General features: G+C 46.5%; 2 protein-coding genes across 2 annotated transcripts; one reads left to right on the top strand and one right to left on the bottom strand.

The window, feature by feature from the left end:
* The first annotated feature begins 4,038 nt into the window (after positions 1-4,038).
* Positions 4,039-5,404, top strand: LOC100840898 (abscisic acid receptor PYL2). Its single transcript, XM_003563699.4, has one exon. The coding sequence runs from the start codon at positions 4,453-4,455 to the stop codon at positions 5,041-5,043; it is 591 nt and encodes a 196-aa protein (XP_003563747.1). The 5' UTR covers positions 4,039-4,452; the 3' UTR covers positions 5,044-5,404.
* Positions 5,405-14,809: 9,405 nt separating this feature from the next.
* LOC100833334 (BEL1-like homeodomain protein 2) lies at positions 14,810-18,292 on the bottom strand. Its single transcript, XM_010229295.3, has 5 exons — positions 17,712-18,292; positions 16,022-17,000; positions 15,564-15,946; positions 15,344-15,404; positions 14,810-15,223 (listed from the first exon to the last, which is right to left on the bottom strand). Exons 2-5 carry the CDS (start codon positions 16,973-16,975, stop codon positions 15,092-15,094), a joined length of 1,530 nt encoding a protein of 509 aa, XP_010227597.1. The 5' UTR covers positions 16,976-17,000; positions 17,712-18,292; the 3' UTR covers positions 14,810-15,091.
* Positions 18,293-18,541: the final 249 nt, after the last annotated feature.

Genomic DNA, 18,541 nt, shown 5'->3' with positions numbered 1-18,541 from the left:
GGGGAGGGAGCAGCGGCAGGAGAGGACTTCGGAGAGGAGAACGGAAGGGAAGTCATGGGGTTCCGTCGCCGCCACCTACGTGAGGGTCGTCGCCGGTGCGTGGAGGCACAGGCGCAGCTCCGGGCGTGCAATTCCGGCCATCGCTCGAGCGTGAGATTGCGCCGTAGTCCAGGCGCCCGACTCCGGTGGCCGAGAGCCTCGTCTCCGGCCTCGTCACCATCTCGTACGGGAGGAAGAGGCAGCGAATCGGGATCTGACGAGGTCCGTATTTTGGGGATTGTCGTAGTTGGGGAAAGAATCGGGGAGGAAGGCTGGGGGAGGAAACGTGGAAACGGGAGGAAGATGGTGGAGGATTTCTGACCGGTGGGTCCCAAAACAGATGCTACTCCCTCCGTCCAACAATAGGAGGCATATTAGGATTTGGTTGACTAAGTCTCTGACCATAAATTACTTAACGAATATATGACTAATGTGATCAAAATCATTACCATAAGCAAATATTCTTGGGTAGGAATATAATGGATATGAATCTATATAATATAATTATATATTGATAGAGTAATATATGGTTAAAGCATTGGCCAAAGGAAAGCTAATACGCCCCCTATTGTTGGACGGAGGTAGTAAAAAAACTTGTACATTGGACCAGATTTTTGTTTCTTAGCATCGGTTCTTCTCTCAGGTTGCTAGACTTCCCACGTTGTTCTTGCTCTTAGTTGCTTTCATGTCAATATGTGGTGGAAATTAATAAGTGCCAGACCATCACCACAGGTTGACACCTTTATAATAGTAAAAATACTGCCATTCGCATGCCTTCACTACCTCTAGTGTTCCAACGTCCATCGGAACTGAACAAATGGAGCGGATGATCTCGCACCAAAATTCAGCGCCTAAAATAAACCTCTTCAAATTTAAACAAATTTTAGTTTCATGTTGGAGAGAAATTAATAATCGAGAGGAAAAAAGCCTGGATTTTTGTCCAAGTGTTGGTTGAACACAAAATAAATAAACACTATTTCGAATCCTCACCTTGTGAAACCTGTTCAGTTTTTTTACTTAAGGTGGTTTTCATGACGTAAAGTATGATTTGGATGGTTTTGCCAATGCCAATGCAGCACACGAAGTTTCTGACAACATGGGCAATTTGGTGAGCAACATTTAGAAGAAAAAATAATTTTAGGAAGACATATAAGTAGAAAACACTGAACTTTCAATTCGATTGGATTTTCTTTTCATGAATTATGCATTTATTTCAACATGTAAAAGAAGAATAGTCTATTTTGGGTTCTAGATAACCTAAAGTCATCCCGTTTTCTTCACTAGACCTTTCCATCAAACTTCGATAATCACTTATTCCATCCATTCCTGCATATAGCTCTTTTTTTTTCCAATTCGTTTCTTATATAGTTCGGTAGCTTCTAGCCTATAACTATTCACACTCATTACTTCTAAGCTAATAGGAATGACTAAGTACTAAAACACAAGGATTTGTTTTGGTTGAAGTACACAAACTTTCCCCACAAAAGAAAAAAAAAGAAGTACTACACAAAGTTATATGAGCTATAATAAGAATGGAGGGAGTACCTTGTGTGCGTGCTGACAACATGGTCCAACCATATTCCAAATCACCATAGGGTCCAAAGTGAGTTTTCAATGAAGACAAGTGTGTACCAAAGTTCAAGGTACCTTTTCATTTTAGATTTGGACATACAAGTTGAGTACCAAAGTCCAAGGTACTAAACACACGCACATGGAGGAGAATGAGAAAATGACACTGCGCCCCCGTATGGCTCTGTTTCTCCTCAAGTCAGTTGCGGAACGTTTCAAAGTGCAGAAAAAAGAGTAGGGTGGTTTGTGTGTTTGGGGTGTGGGGGCGTAAAAGTTCATTTAAGAATGATGAGTCAAATTGATTCTAATAATAAATAAAAGAGTAAAATACATCATTAATCCATGAAATCGGGAAAAATGAACACTTTAGTCAACGAATTCGGAAAACGCACCACTTAAACCTTTAAATTAGGACTACCGCGACACTTTAGTCCAAAAACGGTTTGGCGAAGCTTAAATACGTCCCGTGGCCGCCACATCGGCTTCACCTAGGACAGCAGGCTGCTACTCGATTTTCTCAGATTTTTTTTTTCAAAGTCACCATGCTGGTGGGTCACCATGAGCTGCTACCTTGCCGAGCGCGTTGAGCTTCCCCGGCACCAGCGAGCGGCCGACGGCGGCCTCTTAGCTGACGTCGCGGTGTCGTCGTCGGAGACCGGTGAGGAGGGTTCTCCTTCCCTGACTCTCCGGCTCATAGGCGGCTTAGCCGCGGCACAGCTCATCGAGCTCTTCTCCTGCACAAACAAACCCACGAATAGTTTAGCTCCATTGAGCTTCACATCACAAGGAAAAAAGGATGAATGCATGGCCTTGCTTACACAACCCTTACAGTTGGGAACGGGCTCTTGGGGATTTTTGGAGGCGGAGGGTCGCCTCTATCAATGGCGAAGCTCCTCTTCCTGGTCATCAGCCTGGGCAGCACGCTGTTGCTCTTCCTCACGGACGCCGACGTCATGTTGCGCGCCGACGACCACTTAACCAGCGTTCTCTCATCAAAATTGAACATTGTGGGCTTGATAGCAATCTTTGGCGAGGCGGCGGCGGCAACGGTGTGGTTCTCGGGGCCCAAGATTCTCGTCTGGGCGCGGCCGCCTTGCCACTCACGGGCGACTCGGGCATGGTGATTTTGCAAAATAAATTCTAAGAAAATCAAGTAGTAGCCCGCAGTCCTGGCCGAAGCTGAGTGGCGACCACATGGCTTGTTTAAGCCTCGCCGAACTGTTTTTGTATAAAGTGACACGGTAGTCCCAGTTTATGGGTTGAAATGTGTGTTTTCCGAGTTCATGGATTAAAGTGTTCATTTTTATCGAGTTCATGGACTAGTGGTGTATTTTACTCTAAATAAAATACGAGTATTAAAATTGTTATGCTGGAAACAAAAGAGTGTAGACATACATGAAACCAAACAGTATCCTTAATGACATAGTATCCTCTAATCATGTGCGCTGATGAATTTTGTGCGTGTGGAAATGTATAAGCTAGCCATGTTTAACTCAAAATATTGTCTTCTTTCTCAAGTCTCAAAATAGAGGTGTGTTAGAGGGCCATTCCTATACGTATGAGTGGTTGAAATGCGCGCTCTCTCTCTTATACATATGAGTGGTTGGAATGCTCTCTCTCTCAATACGAGGCTAGATACTAAATATAAAATTCCTAAAATACAAGATCACTTTGCTTTTTTATGTTAATTTTTTACCAGCATAAAAAAGACTCATATCTTAATTGTTGATTGATGAATATGTATTCATTGTTTAATGATCCTCCTTTTAAGAGAGAACCGACATTCCCGTTGACAAAAAAAAAGTGAAGTCCATTTTTGTGCCCCACAATCTATCCCATTCAACATTAAACAAAATTAAAAAAAAACTTGTGATACAAATTATCTCATCAAGTGTTTTTCCTCTTATTTTTCGAATTATGACAGGTCAGGTCCGCTCATCGGCCTATATCTTCTCCATCTTCCTCGCGCCCTTCTTTCCGCACATGCTAGCATGTCGTAGGCGTCATGGAGGCAGGCTAGAGGAAGCAACGGAGCGCAGAGAGGAGCTAGCAGTGGTGGCAACGAGCTATGACGAGACAACGATGACCGGACAGAACATATAGCTTGTTGGATCGTTAGGGGAAAGCTTGGCTTGACCATGCATTTTTGCCTTTTTGATTGATCAAATGGGATTGGGATTGTGATTTGGGAGGAAGATGATTGGATCCATGCATTACAGGGAGTAATTTATGTCACAAGTTTGCTTAAATATTAAAATTTTGTAAACATTCTGTTAAACTGAATAGATTGTGTGTCGCAAAACGTAAACTAGTGGATGAAAAATGAAGTTCACTAAATCAAAAATTCTAGCCATCACACGTTACTCGTCATGACGATTTTTTTTTCTTCCTTTCCCATGTGATCCTCCAGATTTATACTTGTGTTTCCGGCCAGAAGTGCGAGCGGGTCGGATCATTGCGAGTGAAGCGTGCTGGTGGCCTCAGTGACATGGACAAGCCCACCCCGTAACCATGATTAAGTTGACGTTGTTCCCCAAACCCCAAACCCACACGCACACGCACGCTGGCACCAATTCATGGTCAGTACAATCCTGGAGTGAAAAAAGTTTCTCCTTGTCGGCTTCCTCGTAAACCGCGCCTTTGCTTAGCTCCATCCCCCCGTGCATGGATGTCGATGGATCGCCTCCTCCCCCCCGCATCGCCCTGCCAGCCCAGTATATAGCCATCCAAGCTTCCTTCCATCCAACCCAAATCCACCATCCCAAGCCCCGTCAGTTAAGAAACAAACACTGAAACACGCAGCAAAGATCCTCGGCAGAGCGTGTGAAGCCGCGAGAGAGATCGATGGAGGCGCACATGGAGCGGGCGCTGCGGGAGGGCTTGACGGAGGCGGAGCGCGCGTCCCTGGAGGGCGCCGTGCGCGCGCACCACACCTTCCCCGGCCGCGCCGCGACGTGCACGTCGCTGGTGGCGCAGCGCGTGGCGGCGCCCGTGCGCGACGTGTGGCCCATCGTGCGCAGCTTCGGCAACCCGCAGCGGTACAAGCACTTCGTGCGCACCTGCGCGCTGGCGGCCGGGGACGGCGCCAGCGTCGGCAGCGTCCGGGAGGTGACCGTGGTTTCGGGCCTCCCGGCGTCCACCAGCACGGAGCGGCTCGAGATCCTCGACGACGACCGCCACATCCTCAGCTTCAGCGTCGTCGGCGGCGAGCACCGCCTCCGGAACTACCGCTCCGTCACCTCCGTCACCGAGTTCCAGGGCCAGGAAGACGCAGGGGCGCCCCCGTACTGCGTGGTCCTGGAGTCGTACGTGGTGGACGTGCCCCCCGGGAACACCGAGGACGACACCAGGATGTTCACCGACACCGTCGTCAAGCTCAACCTCCAGAAGCTCGCATCCGTCGCCGAGGAGTCCGGATCCAGGACGCGGGATTAATTTGCGACTTTGCGTGGCTGTGGTGGCGGCGCCGCGCGCGGTGGTTAGCTGTTGCTCTGTTCTTCCGTCTTTCCCCCCTTTTTTTTATCTGTTTTCTTTTTTTTTTCTCTGTGGAAAAGCCTCCTTTTTCGTTTGTACTTTTGCGTCATTTTGTCTTTTTCTCCGTGGCTGCCGTTTGTGCAGTCCTGAGATGGATGGCTGGTGACAGCAAAGATGAACAGGGGAAAACTCAAGTTGCTGTTGCCGTTGCTATCAACAAAACAAGATGGTGCTGCTTTCAATAATTGTTGTTTATTTTTATTTTATCTCTGTACCGTTATTCAGTTTTGCAAAAGCCGTATCTCATGGTGCCTTTTTAGCACTTTAGGCGATTCCAAATAATTAATTCCGATAGGGCTCTAAACTAAATGAAATCGTATAGCTGAGCGAATTCTGACCCAGTGGAACCAATCAGAAGGGTTGTTGCCAAAAGCAGTGGCTGCCGTTCATTGGTTACCAAAGCAGAGCATCGCTTATAAAAGAGGCAGCGAGACCAGGCGGGATGGATTAGGACAAGTCAAGCAAAGTATTTCCAGGAGAAGATTGTGCGCAACTCCCAGTGATGGTGGCCAGGGAATAGCTGGGCCGCTGACTAATTGCTTATTGGGTGGCTAAGCTGCTCTGTGGGGTCACTGTGTGCCTTCATGGGTCTCGCACCTTATCATATGAAAACTTCCTTTTCTAGAAAAGAGGGAGGAAATAAAAATGAGGGCATTCCAGATAGTATCATATCATTCCTGCTCCCTCCGATCATAATCTGCTGTCAAAATATTACATGTATATAGACGTTTTTTAAAAATAGATACGTTCATATTGGGGTAAATTTGAGTCAAGAATTTAGGATCAGAGTGAGTACAATATATTTTTGTTCCATCCGATATCAAGTGTCGCAACTTTGTCTAGATACGTATGTATCTAGACGTGTTTTAGTGTGAACTAGCTGAGTGCCCGTGCGTTGCAACGGAACAACAAATAACAAATAAAGAAAGAACAACAAAAATCATAAGCATTCATCATCAAGTTACTTGTAGGCACATGAGTGACACGGAAACAAACACCTCCAGTTTCTCAAAAAGTGAGTTAAGCATGGAAAATAACAACCTTATATCGTTGGTCAGGCTAGGTATCTTACTTATGTGTACATTTGCGAGTATATATGAGATGTTCCCTTTGATAATGAACATTTTGAGGGTAGAGTACATATAAATATACAATGTCATAAATGGATAAATGTAGCACAAACGGAGAAAATAAGTGACCATCTTGCACAATTATCTGAAACCCAAACATAGAGCAAACAGAAAAAATAAGTGACCATCTCTTGCACAGTTATCTGAAACCTAAACATAGCACAAAGAGAGAAAATCAGTGACCATCTCTTGCACAATTAGTTGAAACCCAAACATAGCCTGAACCCAACTAGAAGATCACTATTCTTCTTGGCAGGCTTCCTTTCATTCTTCTTGGGCCATGTAAAGTAAAGTATTTCGGAGAGCTTAAACAGCAGCTTGAATCTACAAAATTAAGAGGAACACGATGAGAAAAAATTACTCGCTAACAGAATGAACATGCGAATAGCCCGAGCATTAAAGGTGGCATCTGCAACCAGTCAATATACTTTCAAGACAATAGCTTGGTTAGTATTTCCAGGATCGAGTGGAAGAATATTGTAAGGCACATAAAGCTTTTTGTTGTCCTTGATTTTGTGGTGTGTGTGTGTAGAATCTGCATAACAATGACACATGCACCAAATGAAAATAAAACATGCCACAATGAGCAAGAAAGCAAAAGACAACACACAAAATAATAATGGAAACTAATTAAGTGCTGCATGATCAAATTCAACAAATTGCGACCCATTGACAGCTTTTTAGTAGAGGTCTACACTGTTTTTCTTCCAAAAATGACAAGAGAGCAATAACTATAGTAGACAAAACCTTAAGATATGAGGCAATTGATATAGCTAAATCCTTGGGCATTAACTACTTAGCTACGTATGATAGGACCAACCATAGAAAAGACAACCATGTTGAACAAAAAACTATCAGGTGCAGTAATTGTTTCTAGAACACAGGCTTATAATACATCATAATAAGAAGCAGACCATAAAATATTGCGCGCAACAAATTCTCTAACAGTAGCATAAAGATGTCATGCATAGTAAAAATCTAAATATGGACTGCTTATAAGAGACTGAAAATGAAACCTTTGTGATATTATAACGTTTAGCCCGAAAACAGCAAATTCTCTAATAGTAGCATATGAACTTTGTTCTCGTAGCCATAGATGTTTATCTGGCCCATCCTCCTGAATCATGGTGCTGCCCTAAAATGAAATCTGGCAGGTCATTTATGGACATGCCGCACTCTGCATACATAATAACATGCATCATGAAGCCATTAGCACAAGATAGGATCAATTAGAAAGCACCAAACATGTTGAATGCTACTCCCTTTGATCCTAAATTCGATCTTGACTCAAATTTGCCCAAATATGAATGTATCTATTTTTAAAAAGCGTCTAGATACATGTAATATTTCGACAACAATATATCGAAGGGAGTACTACGAATCCCATCTCCCATATTTTTTTAGGAAGTTACACCTCCACGAATCGTTCATAATGGAATAAGATCAGTGCACCTATGATTAATCAATTCCAAGATCTCAGTGTCCATTGGGAAATTTTGTCAAACGCCCTGCAAGCGTCTTCCACCTCTGCATCCGAAGGCATGACCTGCAGCCCTCCGCTGCCCATCTACATCAATGCTGCTCATGGACACTATTCCAGCACCTAATGTGTTTGATTTCCCACGCATTCATCAAGAGAAGCACATGCAGGATCGTGAATTTGTTGGGTCATGCAAGAAACGTTGTTCCTCCTAAACGACAAATGTGCGCAGACTGATACAACAAATCAAGCTAGTCTATCTTTAGTTCTGCTTTTGTGAGTCGAAGAAGAAACCATACCTTTCTGCAGCCAAAGCGAACGAGGAGCTCGAAACAGTCGCCGATCTTGAGGCAGAGGACAGAGCCTCAGCCAACGATGAGTCCAGGGCGGATCCGGACAGTGCGAGATGGGGATCACCAAATGTAGTCACGACGAGACCCAAGACCGATAGCGCGTACTACGGTGCCGACGCGATCAAAGGGGGGAGCAGTGGCGGCGGGGCAGAGGGGGCGGGCGTCGGGCGAAGGAATCGCGTGCACGTGGTGTGGTACCAGTGGCCCATGGGGTCCCACCGATACAGGACGCGTGGGTCACCAGTGACGAAGCCCCGTCAGGAAGACCTCCCGGGAAGCGATGAGTCTGGGAGGCCTGCCTCGAGGAGACAACCCTCGGTGAAGGTGAAGCTAAGGGCCGAGTACAAGAAGCCCCCGGGAACCCCGGTCCCGGGAAGCTGAAGGAACGCCTTCTGGCAATTAGCGGGTGCGCTAGCCGGGAAGGGGCACCCCAGCAACCCACGCTCGGACATGCAGGCGGGGCCCGCAAGAACAGTGAAGATAGGACAAGACGGCGGGCGCAGTGCATTTAAAGCATCGACAGGAGTCTTATCAGCAGGTCTAGTCTAGCTTAGCAAGGCTAGGGCGACTACCCTACGAACCATTTTTTCTACAGTGTACAGTGGACCGGGGGCTGCATGACGTCCAGCATGGATGAGCAAAGTTGTACTTCATGTGGCTGTGACACGCGTCTGGGAAACGTGCCACGCTGCATGCATAGGCACCTGTGGTATCCCCTTGTCTATAAAAGGAGGACCGACGCCCCTGGTCAAATGGTTCGGTTTCGACCAGTTCAGCATTCACCCAAGTAGCCAAGCCCTTAGAGGGACAAGTAGAAAAGCCCGAGAACTCTCCGGCAACCGGTAACACTCATACTAAGGAATACAACTCCAAAGCAGGACGTAGGGTATTACACCTCCGGGTGGCCTGAACCTGGGTAAACTCTCGTGTCAACACTTCGTGTCTATAGTCACGCCGGCGATCGCCGGAGCGATCACCTCGCCCTCCACCGAACCAAAAAGGAGGTGCTCGGCATCCCCGGTGCCGGAGACCGTGCTCCGACACGCGGTGGGCGACGGAATCGTGGGCAGCGCGCAGCACACGCAGATGGAGGCGGGCGGCGAGCCATGAGGCGACGGACACAAGGCTGTAGGCCACGCTCGCCGCCTGGCCGCCTGGAGGTGCCCTCGCGACGGGGATGGATCCCGGCCTCTTCTGCCGCCGCCACACGAGTTCCGGTGCGGGAGAGGGGCTAGGGGGCGGCAGGAGAGCTGCGGCAGATGCGGAGAAGGATGGCTTGGTGGGGAAGACGAAGATCCTGGTGGTGGCGGTGACGGTCTGGAGACCGGATCCGGCCACCGGCAGCGGGTCAGGGGTGCGTGTGAGGTGACAACGTGCGTGCGGGAGCACTCGGCGGCAGGGCCCCGCGAGATGGTGGCGGCGCGGGAGGAGCAGACGGAGCGAGGAGGGGATTCCTCAGTGGACGATTGGATCGGGGCTCGGAGGGGGCCGGCGGCGCCGGGCACGCCTCGGGAGGTGGCGGAGGTCGCGGGCTTGGAGGGCGCGGGCCGAGGTTGGCGGAGGCGCGCGCAAGGGAAGGAGATCTTGGCCGGTGGACGCGCAGGGGAGGAGGGCGGCCACAGCGCTCGCAGGGGAAGGAGATTACTGCTGAGGAGGAGGGCGTGAGCGGCATTTTTTTTTACCGTGCGGGGGGTGCGGGACTGCGGGATCCATCGCGGGTTGGGGTGGGACGGGACAACGTACGAGCCTACGAGGCTACCACGGACCCAACTGCAAATTAAGTAGTAGTAAAGATACGTGTTGTAGTCAACATTTTAAATATTTTTAAGACACATTGCCCAAGTGGGAATAGAAATTCATAGAGGATAACATAGGTCCAAATTTGAGCAAATCATGCTCCCGCTATTACTTTTACCATGTAACCGGCTTATGATATTTTGATTTCGGAATGATTTCCTCAGTTTTCTGATAGTTGGAGAATTATACTCCCTCCGTCCTGAAATAAGTGACGTGAATTTGTATAGATTCTTATACAAATCCACGTCACTTATATTTCGGAACGGAGAGAGTATGTCATATCAACCTTACCATTTTTTAGATTCTCGGCCATAGCCTTTTTCAGAACAACTACTCCCTCGTCCAACAAAAGATGTCTCAAGTTTGTCAAAATTTAGATGTATCTGGACATGACTTAGTGTATATGCATTCAAATTTAGTCAAAATTGAGACATCCTTTGTTGGACAGAGGAATATAACAGTTCGAACTTTTTGGTGAATTCGTTAGATGCATCAATTGAATATGGGATCACAACCAAGAGGTCTTAAGTTCAAAACTCGGCCAACGCGCTATTAATTAAAAATAGTTGCGGCCTTCATCGACCCGGCCCCCCCTCTAAGGCCTGAACTAGCCTAGACAGTTCAAACTTTTGGTTAGGTGCATCAATTCAATAGATATCTAGCTTGATTAATAATGAGTTAGTCTGTGTTGAGATGATAACATTTTAAATCGCAAGCGTCTAACCAATTGGATGTGTGCATCTATTGATGCGGAGGCGGGGGTCCTTCCCTTTTTCGAAAGAAAACAATTTTACTTAATATGTACTCCCTCCGTGCCATAAAGGTTGGCACGGATTTGAACTAGCTGTAGTTCAAAACCGTGCCAATCTTTATGAAACAGAGGGAGTACTGATCAGCTTTTTTAACATCCCTTAAAATGCGCCAGCTCTCTAATTTTGCCCCCCCCACCCCCACCCCCCACCCAAATCGCCCCCCTCATGTTAGATTCTTTGCTCCATCACTAGGTCCTTCCAATTCAAATTAATTGCCATTGATTTGTCTACATACGTATGTACTAGATACACGGTAGATCTCAGATATTAGCCCTACCCTATGGCGCGAGGGAGACAATCGTATACTGCTCCATCCGTTTTAAAAATATGACATATAACTTTTGTTGACCGTCAAACTTTCTAATGTTTGATAACCATATAACAAAAAGTGTCAACATCCACGAGGAGAAATGTGGATTATTAGATCCATTGTGATATATATTTTGAGAATATTTTGGTTTAACATTGAATATGTTGATATATTTTTTATAAGGTTGGTCAAATTTTAAAACATATTGACAGAAAACAAAATTATGCGCCTTACATTTACTTTTTCTGAACCGGACGGAGTAAGAGTAAAATACTCGCAAATCGTGGGGAGGAAACCCAGGGGCGGCCGTCCAGCGAGCGAGCAGCGCACACCACGTGAGGTTCTCACATGTGCATCGAGGATGTCGGCGACACAGCGAACTCCAACAAAGTCAAAACACACACGGTGACAGACCAAACCGCCCATAAAACACCATCGGATTCCACCAAGATTGACACGGCCCGCAGCTGTTTCCGCCGGAGAGCGCTGGGGGCGGCAAGTTAAGAAAAGCCCCGTTGACCATGCCATCGATGCAGATCAGATGCAGCTGCACGCACGCACCGTCCATGCTCCGCCGAGCGCAAGCAATTGATAACTCCAGCTCCGGCGGCAGTCCACACAGGAAAGTCAATTCCCAACTACTGGATAACAACAGGAGATATCGCTGTGCTGTGCTGCCACAGAAGTCAAAGCATTCCCGTACTAGCAAGACATGTCTACGGCGTGAGGCCTGATGATAGAAAGCATCCTCTGACATGCACGCATTGTGCATTGTAGGTGTTGCACCTTTCTGTGCATGTTCGTGTTACTTTTTTGCTGCAGTTTAGCTTGCACGTGTAACGTGTTCATCAATTTATTGTTTTCACGAAGTATCAGAAAAAAGTAAATTATGTTCGCTCTGTATCCCGAAACATGATGTCAGGAATTTCACCATGTCTCTGGTAAAACCTCGGACTAGCCCAAAGTGCAAAGACCGGTTCCCCTATCCTTGAGTTTGGGATCCACATCCCTACGTGTTCTTTCTTTTTGGAAACCCCTATGTGTCTGTTGCTTACGTATACTGTATGACTGTATGTTATTTTTATCGGTGTTGTTTCTGTAGTATTATGCAGCAAAAATAGTTGAAGGCTAAAATCATACCATAAAAGATGCAATATCAAAAGAGGATCCAATTGGTTTTTTTTAGGGCAAAGAGGATCCAATTGGTTAGTTGGGTTCCACAATTCTACTTTCATCTTTGGGCCAAGCCCATTGCATAAATGGACAGATATATTATTTTAACAGTGAAAAATAAATAGACGCGAGTGAACTATACATCTGCAGTGGCAGACCAGCAAACGAGAGGTGCTATACATACGATCTACTACCAAGTTAATACAACTTTTTACTGAATTCCCGACGCTTATTATTATGAATTAAAGGGAGTAGTATTTATTAGAGTAAAATACACCAGCGGTCCTAATATTATTAACGAGGTATCAAATTAGTCCTAAAATTACTAAAGTGCATATTTAGGTCCTATTTTTTTGGGAAGTGTATCATGATAGGTCCTAAGCTCGTTCAAAAACGTTTGACCAACCTACGTGACACGCTAACCGAATACACGTCAGCTGCTAAAGGGCCTGCTGGACATGACTAAAGTTATAAAATTAGATTAAATGCACACTTGATCCTAATATTATTGACAAGGTGTCAAATTAGTCCTAAAATTACTAAAACTGCATATTTAAGTCCTATTTTTTTGGGTAAGTGGGTCACGACAGGTCCTAACCTCATTCTCCGTGACACTTACGACCAACCCCGCGGCTCCCAACGGTCTCTAAGCTACATTGCCTTGATCGTCGAACAGAATCGTGTCTTCAAGTGTCGTATGTGCGGTATTTTCGCAGCCTAAATCACCCCGTATCTTATCAAAATCATAAATGTAAACAATCGTACAAAACTAACACCTCTACATATTTGTGCTCACCCATGTATGTATTTTTTAATGAGTAAATACCAAAGGACCCCACCATTCTGCCCCTCAGGTCACTTTACAACCATTTTTATAAGACTTGCGCAAGATTAGTGTTTTATGTTTAATCAAATGGTGGTGTGACTAAAGGCGAGGGACCATCACTGCTAGTCGAGAACGTCATAGGAGTGAAAAAATTGATATAACGACCACTCTGAGGGTAAGTTGGTAGCCTGAATCTCAAGCTTCCGCGCTGCTAACAACTGTTCTGATCACCTAGGCCCACATGTCAATTCCCACAAGGCCATCGAGAACATAAAATAGTGGCACCACTTCGTTCCCCTTCTTGGATGTAGCGATCGATGCGAACATGTGTGTGAAGGGGAGGGGTGCATGAGTAGAGCGTGGAGGTCGACTGCACTGCTATTATTGGCGCCGATACAGGTTGACGTCATTGGCATTGTAGCCCAATAACCATGCGAATGGCCATCACCATGGTCGATTTTTTTTCTTTCCGATTGGGCCGATGGAAGTTGGTCAGGCCCTTGTCATGGCCATGAGGTCGGAGTCTATGGGCAATGTACCAAGTGTCACCGAGTGGTGAAAGGCGCCGATACCGTGTTCAAAAGTGGTGTAAATTGATAGGATCCATAGTATTTACTTTCTTTGTCATCAGAGAGGCAAACATATATGAAGCTAAGCATTTCATGTGCCGATGAGATCGGTGAACAAGAATAATATGGCATGACTGTGGCATGGAACGATTTATTGCAAAAAAGGAACTGGTCAACGGTAACATCAACATGTGTGTACCCCAAGGAACTCGGTATCATGAACAATGAACAACCACATTGTGTCTGTGAAGGTGTTCCGATTGAATATTTGGGCCTAGCTCATAAATATAATTTCCGACAATCTCAAAGGCCGGCACATTAGATGAAGCGGTAGAAGTGCAAAGTTTAATACTCGCTCCGATCCATAATAAGTGTCGCTCACTTAGTACAAAATGAGCGACATTTTTTATGGATCGAAGGGAATACTGTCGCTGAGAGAGAAAACGTCACATCACCTAATCACTAAATGTGTAAATGCTATGTGTATCGGATGGAAAAACATGACTAGCTAACACATTGGGCTTCCATACATCCACATATGCATCGTCGTCGAATCCATGCATGCGTCAACATTTGCTAGGCGGCGGTAGCAGGCTTGCAACGAAAACGCAAGTTAGAAGCCAATCTACCATGCATAGGCGCACCCAAACCCATGATTGCAAATCAGACACCTGAAGTTGAAAATCTATCGCTATCGGCCACTGTAAGCAATAAAAGAATTACCTGAAACAATATGACGAAATAAGGAGGATTTTCATGTCAAACGAAAAAAATCTCGAAAAAGTCATAAAGGCCATTAAATGATGGGCCTAATAGATACAAATTGGGTAGATAAAAATTAGTGCATGCTGCATCATCCATTAAAAGAATTCTTAAAATCTATAATCAATATCTAAAATGAAACTTTTAAAATATCTAAAATAAAAATTTGACATGCAAATTGAAACACAACTAAAAACACATATGTTCCAATATAAGCTCAACACTTTTCTATTGCACATGATGTTAAATAAAATAAAACCTCTCAGTAAAACATGCCATGCGTATCTAATCTACGGTATATTGTGTTATGAATTTAAGCTCATATAAGCATTCGGAACATTCGATCTTATCATTCCGAAGATATATATCAACAAAAACAGGTAAAGAACTATATATTTTGGTAGGTAAAAATTATAAAGAAACAAATTTTTCAATAAAAATCAATGAACAGTTCCAAACACAATAGGTCTAAATTGAATTTCTTAGAGAATGAAAACATTAAACATAACATTATACAAATCTAGCCGAGCAATCTGTGCGGGTCGCCCCGCTAGTTTTTTATATACTGCAATCTAATTAGAAGGTTACATAGATATATTGATCAGATGAACAATAGCCAGAGACATGACTCATGCATGAGTGGCTAATTAACCGGCCTTGGGCACCGATGCTTAAGAAGATCTGAGAGCATAGCTAATACTCATACAGTCCCAACCTTAGCCGTGCCTGCCCCCTTTCTAACAGACGACATCTTTGCTGCTGAGATGCTCGACCTCCCGGCCTCCCGAGCTCCTCTTGAGCTCCTCGTACATCTCCTCGATCATGGGCTTCCACAGCCGGACACGCGCGTTTATGAACCAGTTGGAGACCTATCAAATACAGCAATTCAGATGAAACATTCATATATAATGTGTTTTTCTTCTTCCAAGTTGATCAGATATGACAAACAAGTTCCATGGTGGAAAAGCCTGATGAGAGATTAACTGCACCTGGCTCCTGCTCAGACCGCTCCTGGCCGCCAGCATGTCCTTCTCGTTGTCTTTCGGGTACCTGAAAACGGGACATCAAATTGTGCGTCTCGTAAAGTTTTCAGTCAGGAATGTATCATGTTCAGTAATACGGAGAAGCAATTTGGCATGTGGATACATTCAGAGTAAGATGCTGTGGGTTCAGACTCAGAATCATTGGCATTAGCGATTTGGCACTTACGGACGGAGGAAGTTCTCGAACATCCACGCTTTGAGGACGGCGACGGACTTCTCGGGCAAGCCGCGCTGGGGCCGCCAGGACTGCTGGTCGCCGCGCCGGAGCTGCTGCAGCGCCCAGTGCTTCTGGATGAAGGACGACTCCCACCTCCGCTCCTTGTCAGCCAGCGACGACGGCTGCTGCTCCCTCTGTGCCACAGCCACCATCATGCCCGTGATCCGCTTCCTGAGCCTCTGGTACGTCGCCCAAACCGCACGGTGCGCGAACCGTGGCGCGGCAACAATGGCGCCGCCGCCGCCGCCTCCACCTGAGTGCGCCACCATGCTGCTGAATCTGGACGCCGTGGCCTGGATGTCGTCGAAGCACCGGTTGCACCTCTGGTCCATCTGCATCCGTAACAAAGAGTGTCAAAAGTGCGTGTGACAAGGAATTCAGGAGCTTAATTAGCTCTGCTCACTCACCAGCTGTAGGAGCCTCAGGAGATCGCCCCTCACATCGTCTTGCCGTTGCTCGATGGAGGGGAGCATCAGCTTGTTGGAGCTCGCCTCACTGCCAATGCCGCCGTTCCCTGGACCAAAATCACTGATATTGTGGTCGGCCACGTCGTTCAGAAGACAGGCAGCGAAGCCGTTGAGCAACTCCTGAGCAACGTGCGCGTATCTCGACCGCGGCAGCACCTGCGACAACTGCGGAGGCGTCGAGTACATCTCTGGGTAAGGAGGAAGCTGGAACGGCATCGGCATGCCGTCGTCGCTTTCTGCGTGTGCCTTCACGGTCGTCTCAGGCTGCTGCTGATAGCCAAAGCCTTCGCTGTTGGCATGGGTTAGGCCAGAGCAGCTCACATCCGAGGACTGCTCCGGCAAGCTCGCCATGGTGACCGACGAAGACAGGGCAGCACCGAGCCTGAGCGAGAGCCCGCTCGCGGCCGGGAAGCTGCCGGCGCCGGAGAACGGCGCCAGGTAATACGGCTCATGGATCGAGACGGCGCTGGGTCCGTCGTAGAGCCAGCTGTTGCAGTGTGGCTCTCCAGTGATCAGCTTGGACATCCTGGACGGCGGCTGAGCGATGGTGACGTCAGCCGGGCCGCCGTACTGGAAGAAGCCCAGCGGGCCGGCGGCGAAGGCGGGGAGCATGGACATGGAGTGCACGGTGCTGCAGCTCTCGGCGCCGGCGTAGGCGTCCTCGTCCGTCTCCATGGCGTCGTTCGCCATGTAGTTGTAATGCGCGGCCACGTCTGCACCGACGCCGGAGCCGGAGCCGGAGAGGAAGCTCGCATCGTGCGGGACGACGATGCTTGGGTGGAAGAATGGCGCTTCGGATGAACACATCATCATGCTGCCGCTGCTGCTGGGGATGAAACAAGTGCTGATGGCGTCCAACCCCAGCTGCTGATAAGATGGATCGCTACTGGACATCTTGAGGCCGGACGGGGCTTCAAACCTTGTACCCAATTTTAAAAGACCGGAAACAAAGCAGTGAAGTAGTAGTATATAGTAAGAGCCAAATAATTGGTGACATCAACACTGCTCGAGACAAAGTTAGCGGATTGTAGCTCCTACAAGGTAGAAAATTCATGGCAAGGCCTACTGTGCACATTTGTAGCACAAATGTACACGGAATTGCACAAAGCATACATGGCATGAGACCGAAACCATAGGAGAAAAAGGCTCACCTATCTGCTAGGCTATGCACCACATAAACATAGTCATCTAAAGCATACTTGATCTTTTAAAAAAAAACAGTCACCTAAAGCTTACAGTAAAATGGGATGTTTCTCCCGAAAATTTTCAAATGGGGCAGCACAAGAAAGCACCAGAATAAATGGAAAAAAGGCTAGAGGCCTCAGTACAGTAGCCACTGTCATAAGAAATTGTGCTTATCCACCTGCTCATTTTCCACATTCTCACTTTTAAGCTTTTTACACCTGCTCATCCTAGCAAGTACCACAAGAATGAACAGAGCAAGCACTAGAGATCTTCCATTCCTTTCCCAAAAAGAAAGATCTTCCATTCCAAGTCGTTTTACCAAACAAAGAAACGACGATAAAAAAGATAAGCAAAACAAGAAGTGAAATTATCTCAGAGTAAACAAAGTGGGCACAGCTCAGGAATCTGTCCGAAGCTAGAGGAACTAGGAAATTAGTAGCCAAACCTTATTAAATCATGGAGAAAGCACCGACGAAGACGGCCTATGAAACGCCTCCTTCCTAGCTACTCTCCTACAGAGATTTCAATCTGAAAGAGCTAGCAACAGCAAAAGCAGCAAGCTTTTCAAGTGTCACAAGAGATGATCCGCTAGTGGAAGAAGCAGCAGCTATCAACTGAAGCTCATTAGCAGATGCACCTAAAATGGAAAGCAGAACATTTCCTGATAGAATGCCTACAACGCAGGTGAATGGCTTGTGACGACTGACGAAGACCTTGAGGCAAAGAAGCAGGGAAGCGATTGGTCCAGGGAGGGGTTTTATCTTGCTAGCACCAGGAAGAAGATGAAAGGCATCGGTGCCCACTTGAATGTAAAGCAGCAGAAGCAGGCCCCCCTGATGATCTTGGCACTGATCAGAGAGATCTTATTCAGGCTCTTCACAAGCCAGCAAGAACCAGACAGGGCCCTACCGAGGAGCAGTGGCATTAATTGATGCATACCAAAAATTGAAAGTGGCTAATGCCCATACGTAGCCCAAAGCAAAAAAGACAGGGCATGGGGGCCGGGTCCTTTCTTTGGATCATGCCATCATGGAGAGAAGGGTGTAGAAATAGTTATATGTAGAGCATGTGGAGGGCTTTAGTTCATGGGATTCATCACCTCATGTATACATATAAAATGCACCACCTCATGAACGTGTCTTTAACTATAGTGTATATCATTCATTCCCTCTCATGCACTGTTGATACACATGCATGTGGCTTTCAAAGCATATGCAATTGTAGCAAAGGGACAATTCTTCTTTCCAAACACGAGCAAATTAATGCCACTTGCTT

The sequence above is a fragment of the Brachypodium distachyon genome, chromosome 1 (assembly GCF_000005505.3).
Source record: "Brachypodium distachyon strain Bd21 chromosome 1, Brachypodium_distachyon_v3.0, whole genome shotgun sequence".
NCBI lineage: Eukaryota > Viridiplantae > Streptophyta > Magnoliopsida > Poales > Poaceae > Brachypodium > Brachypodium distachyon.
Note: the sequence above shows the minus strand (reverse complement) of the source record. Positions and strands in the feature narration are given on the sequence as shown.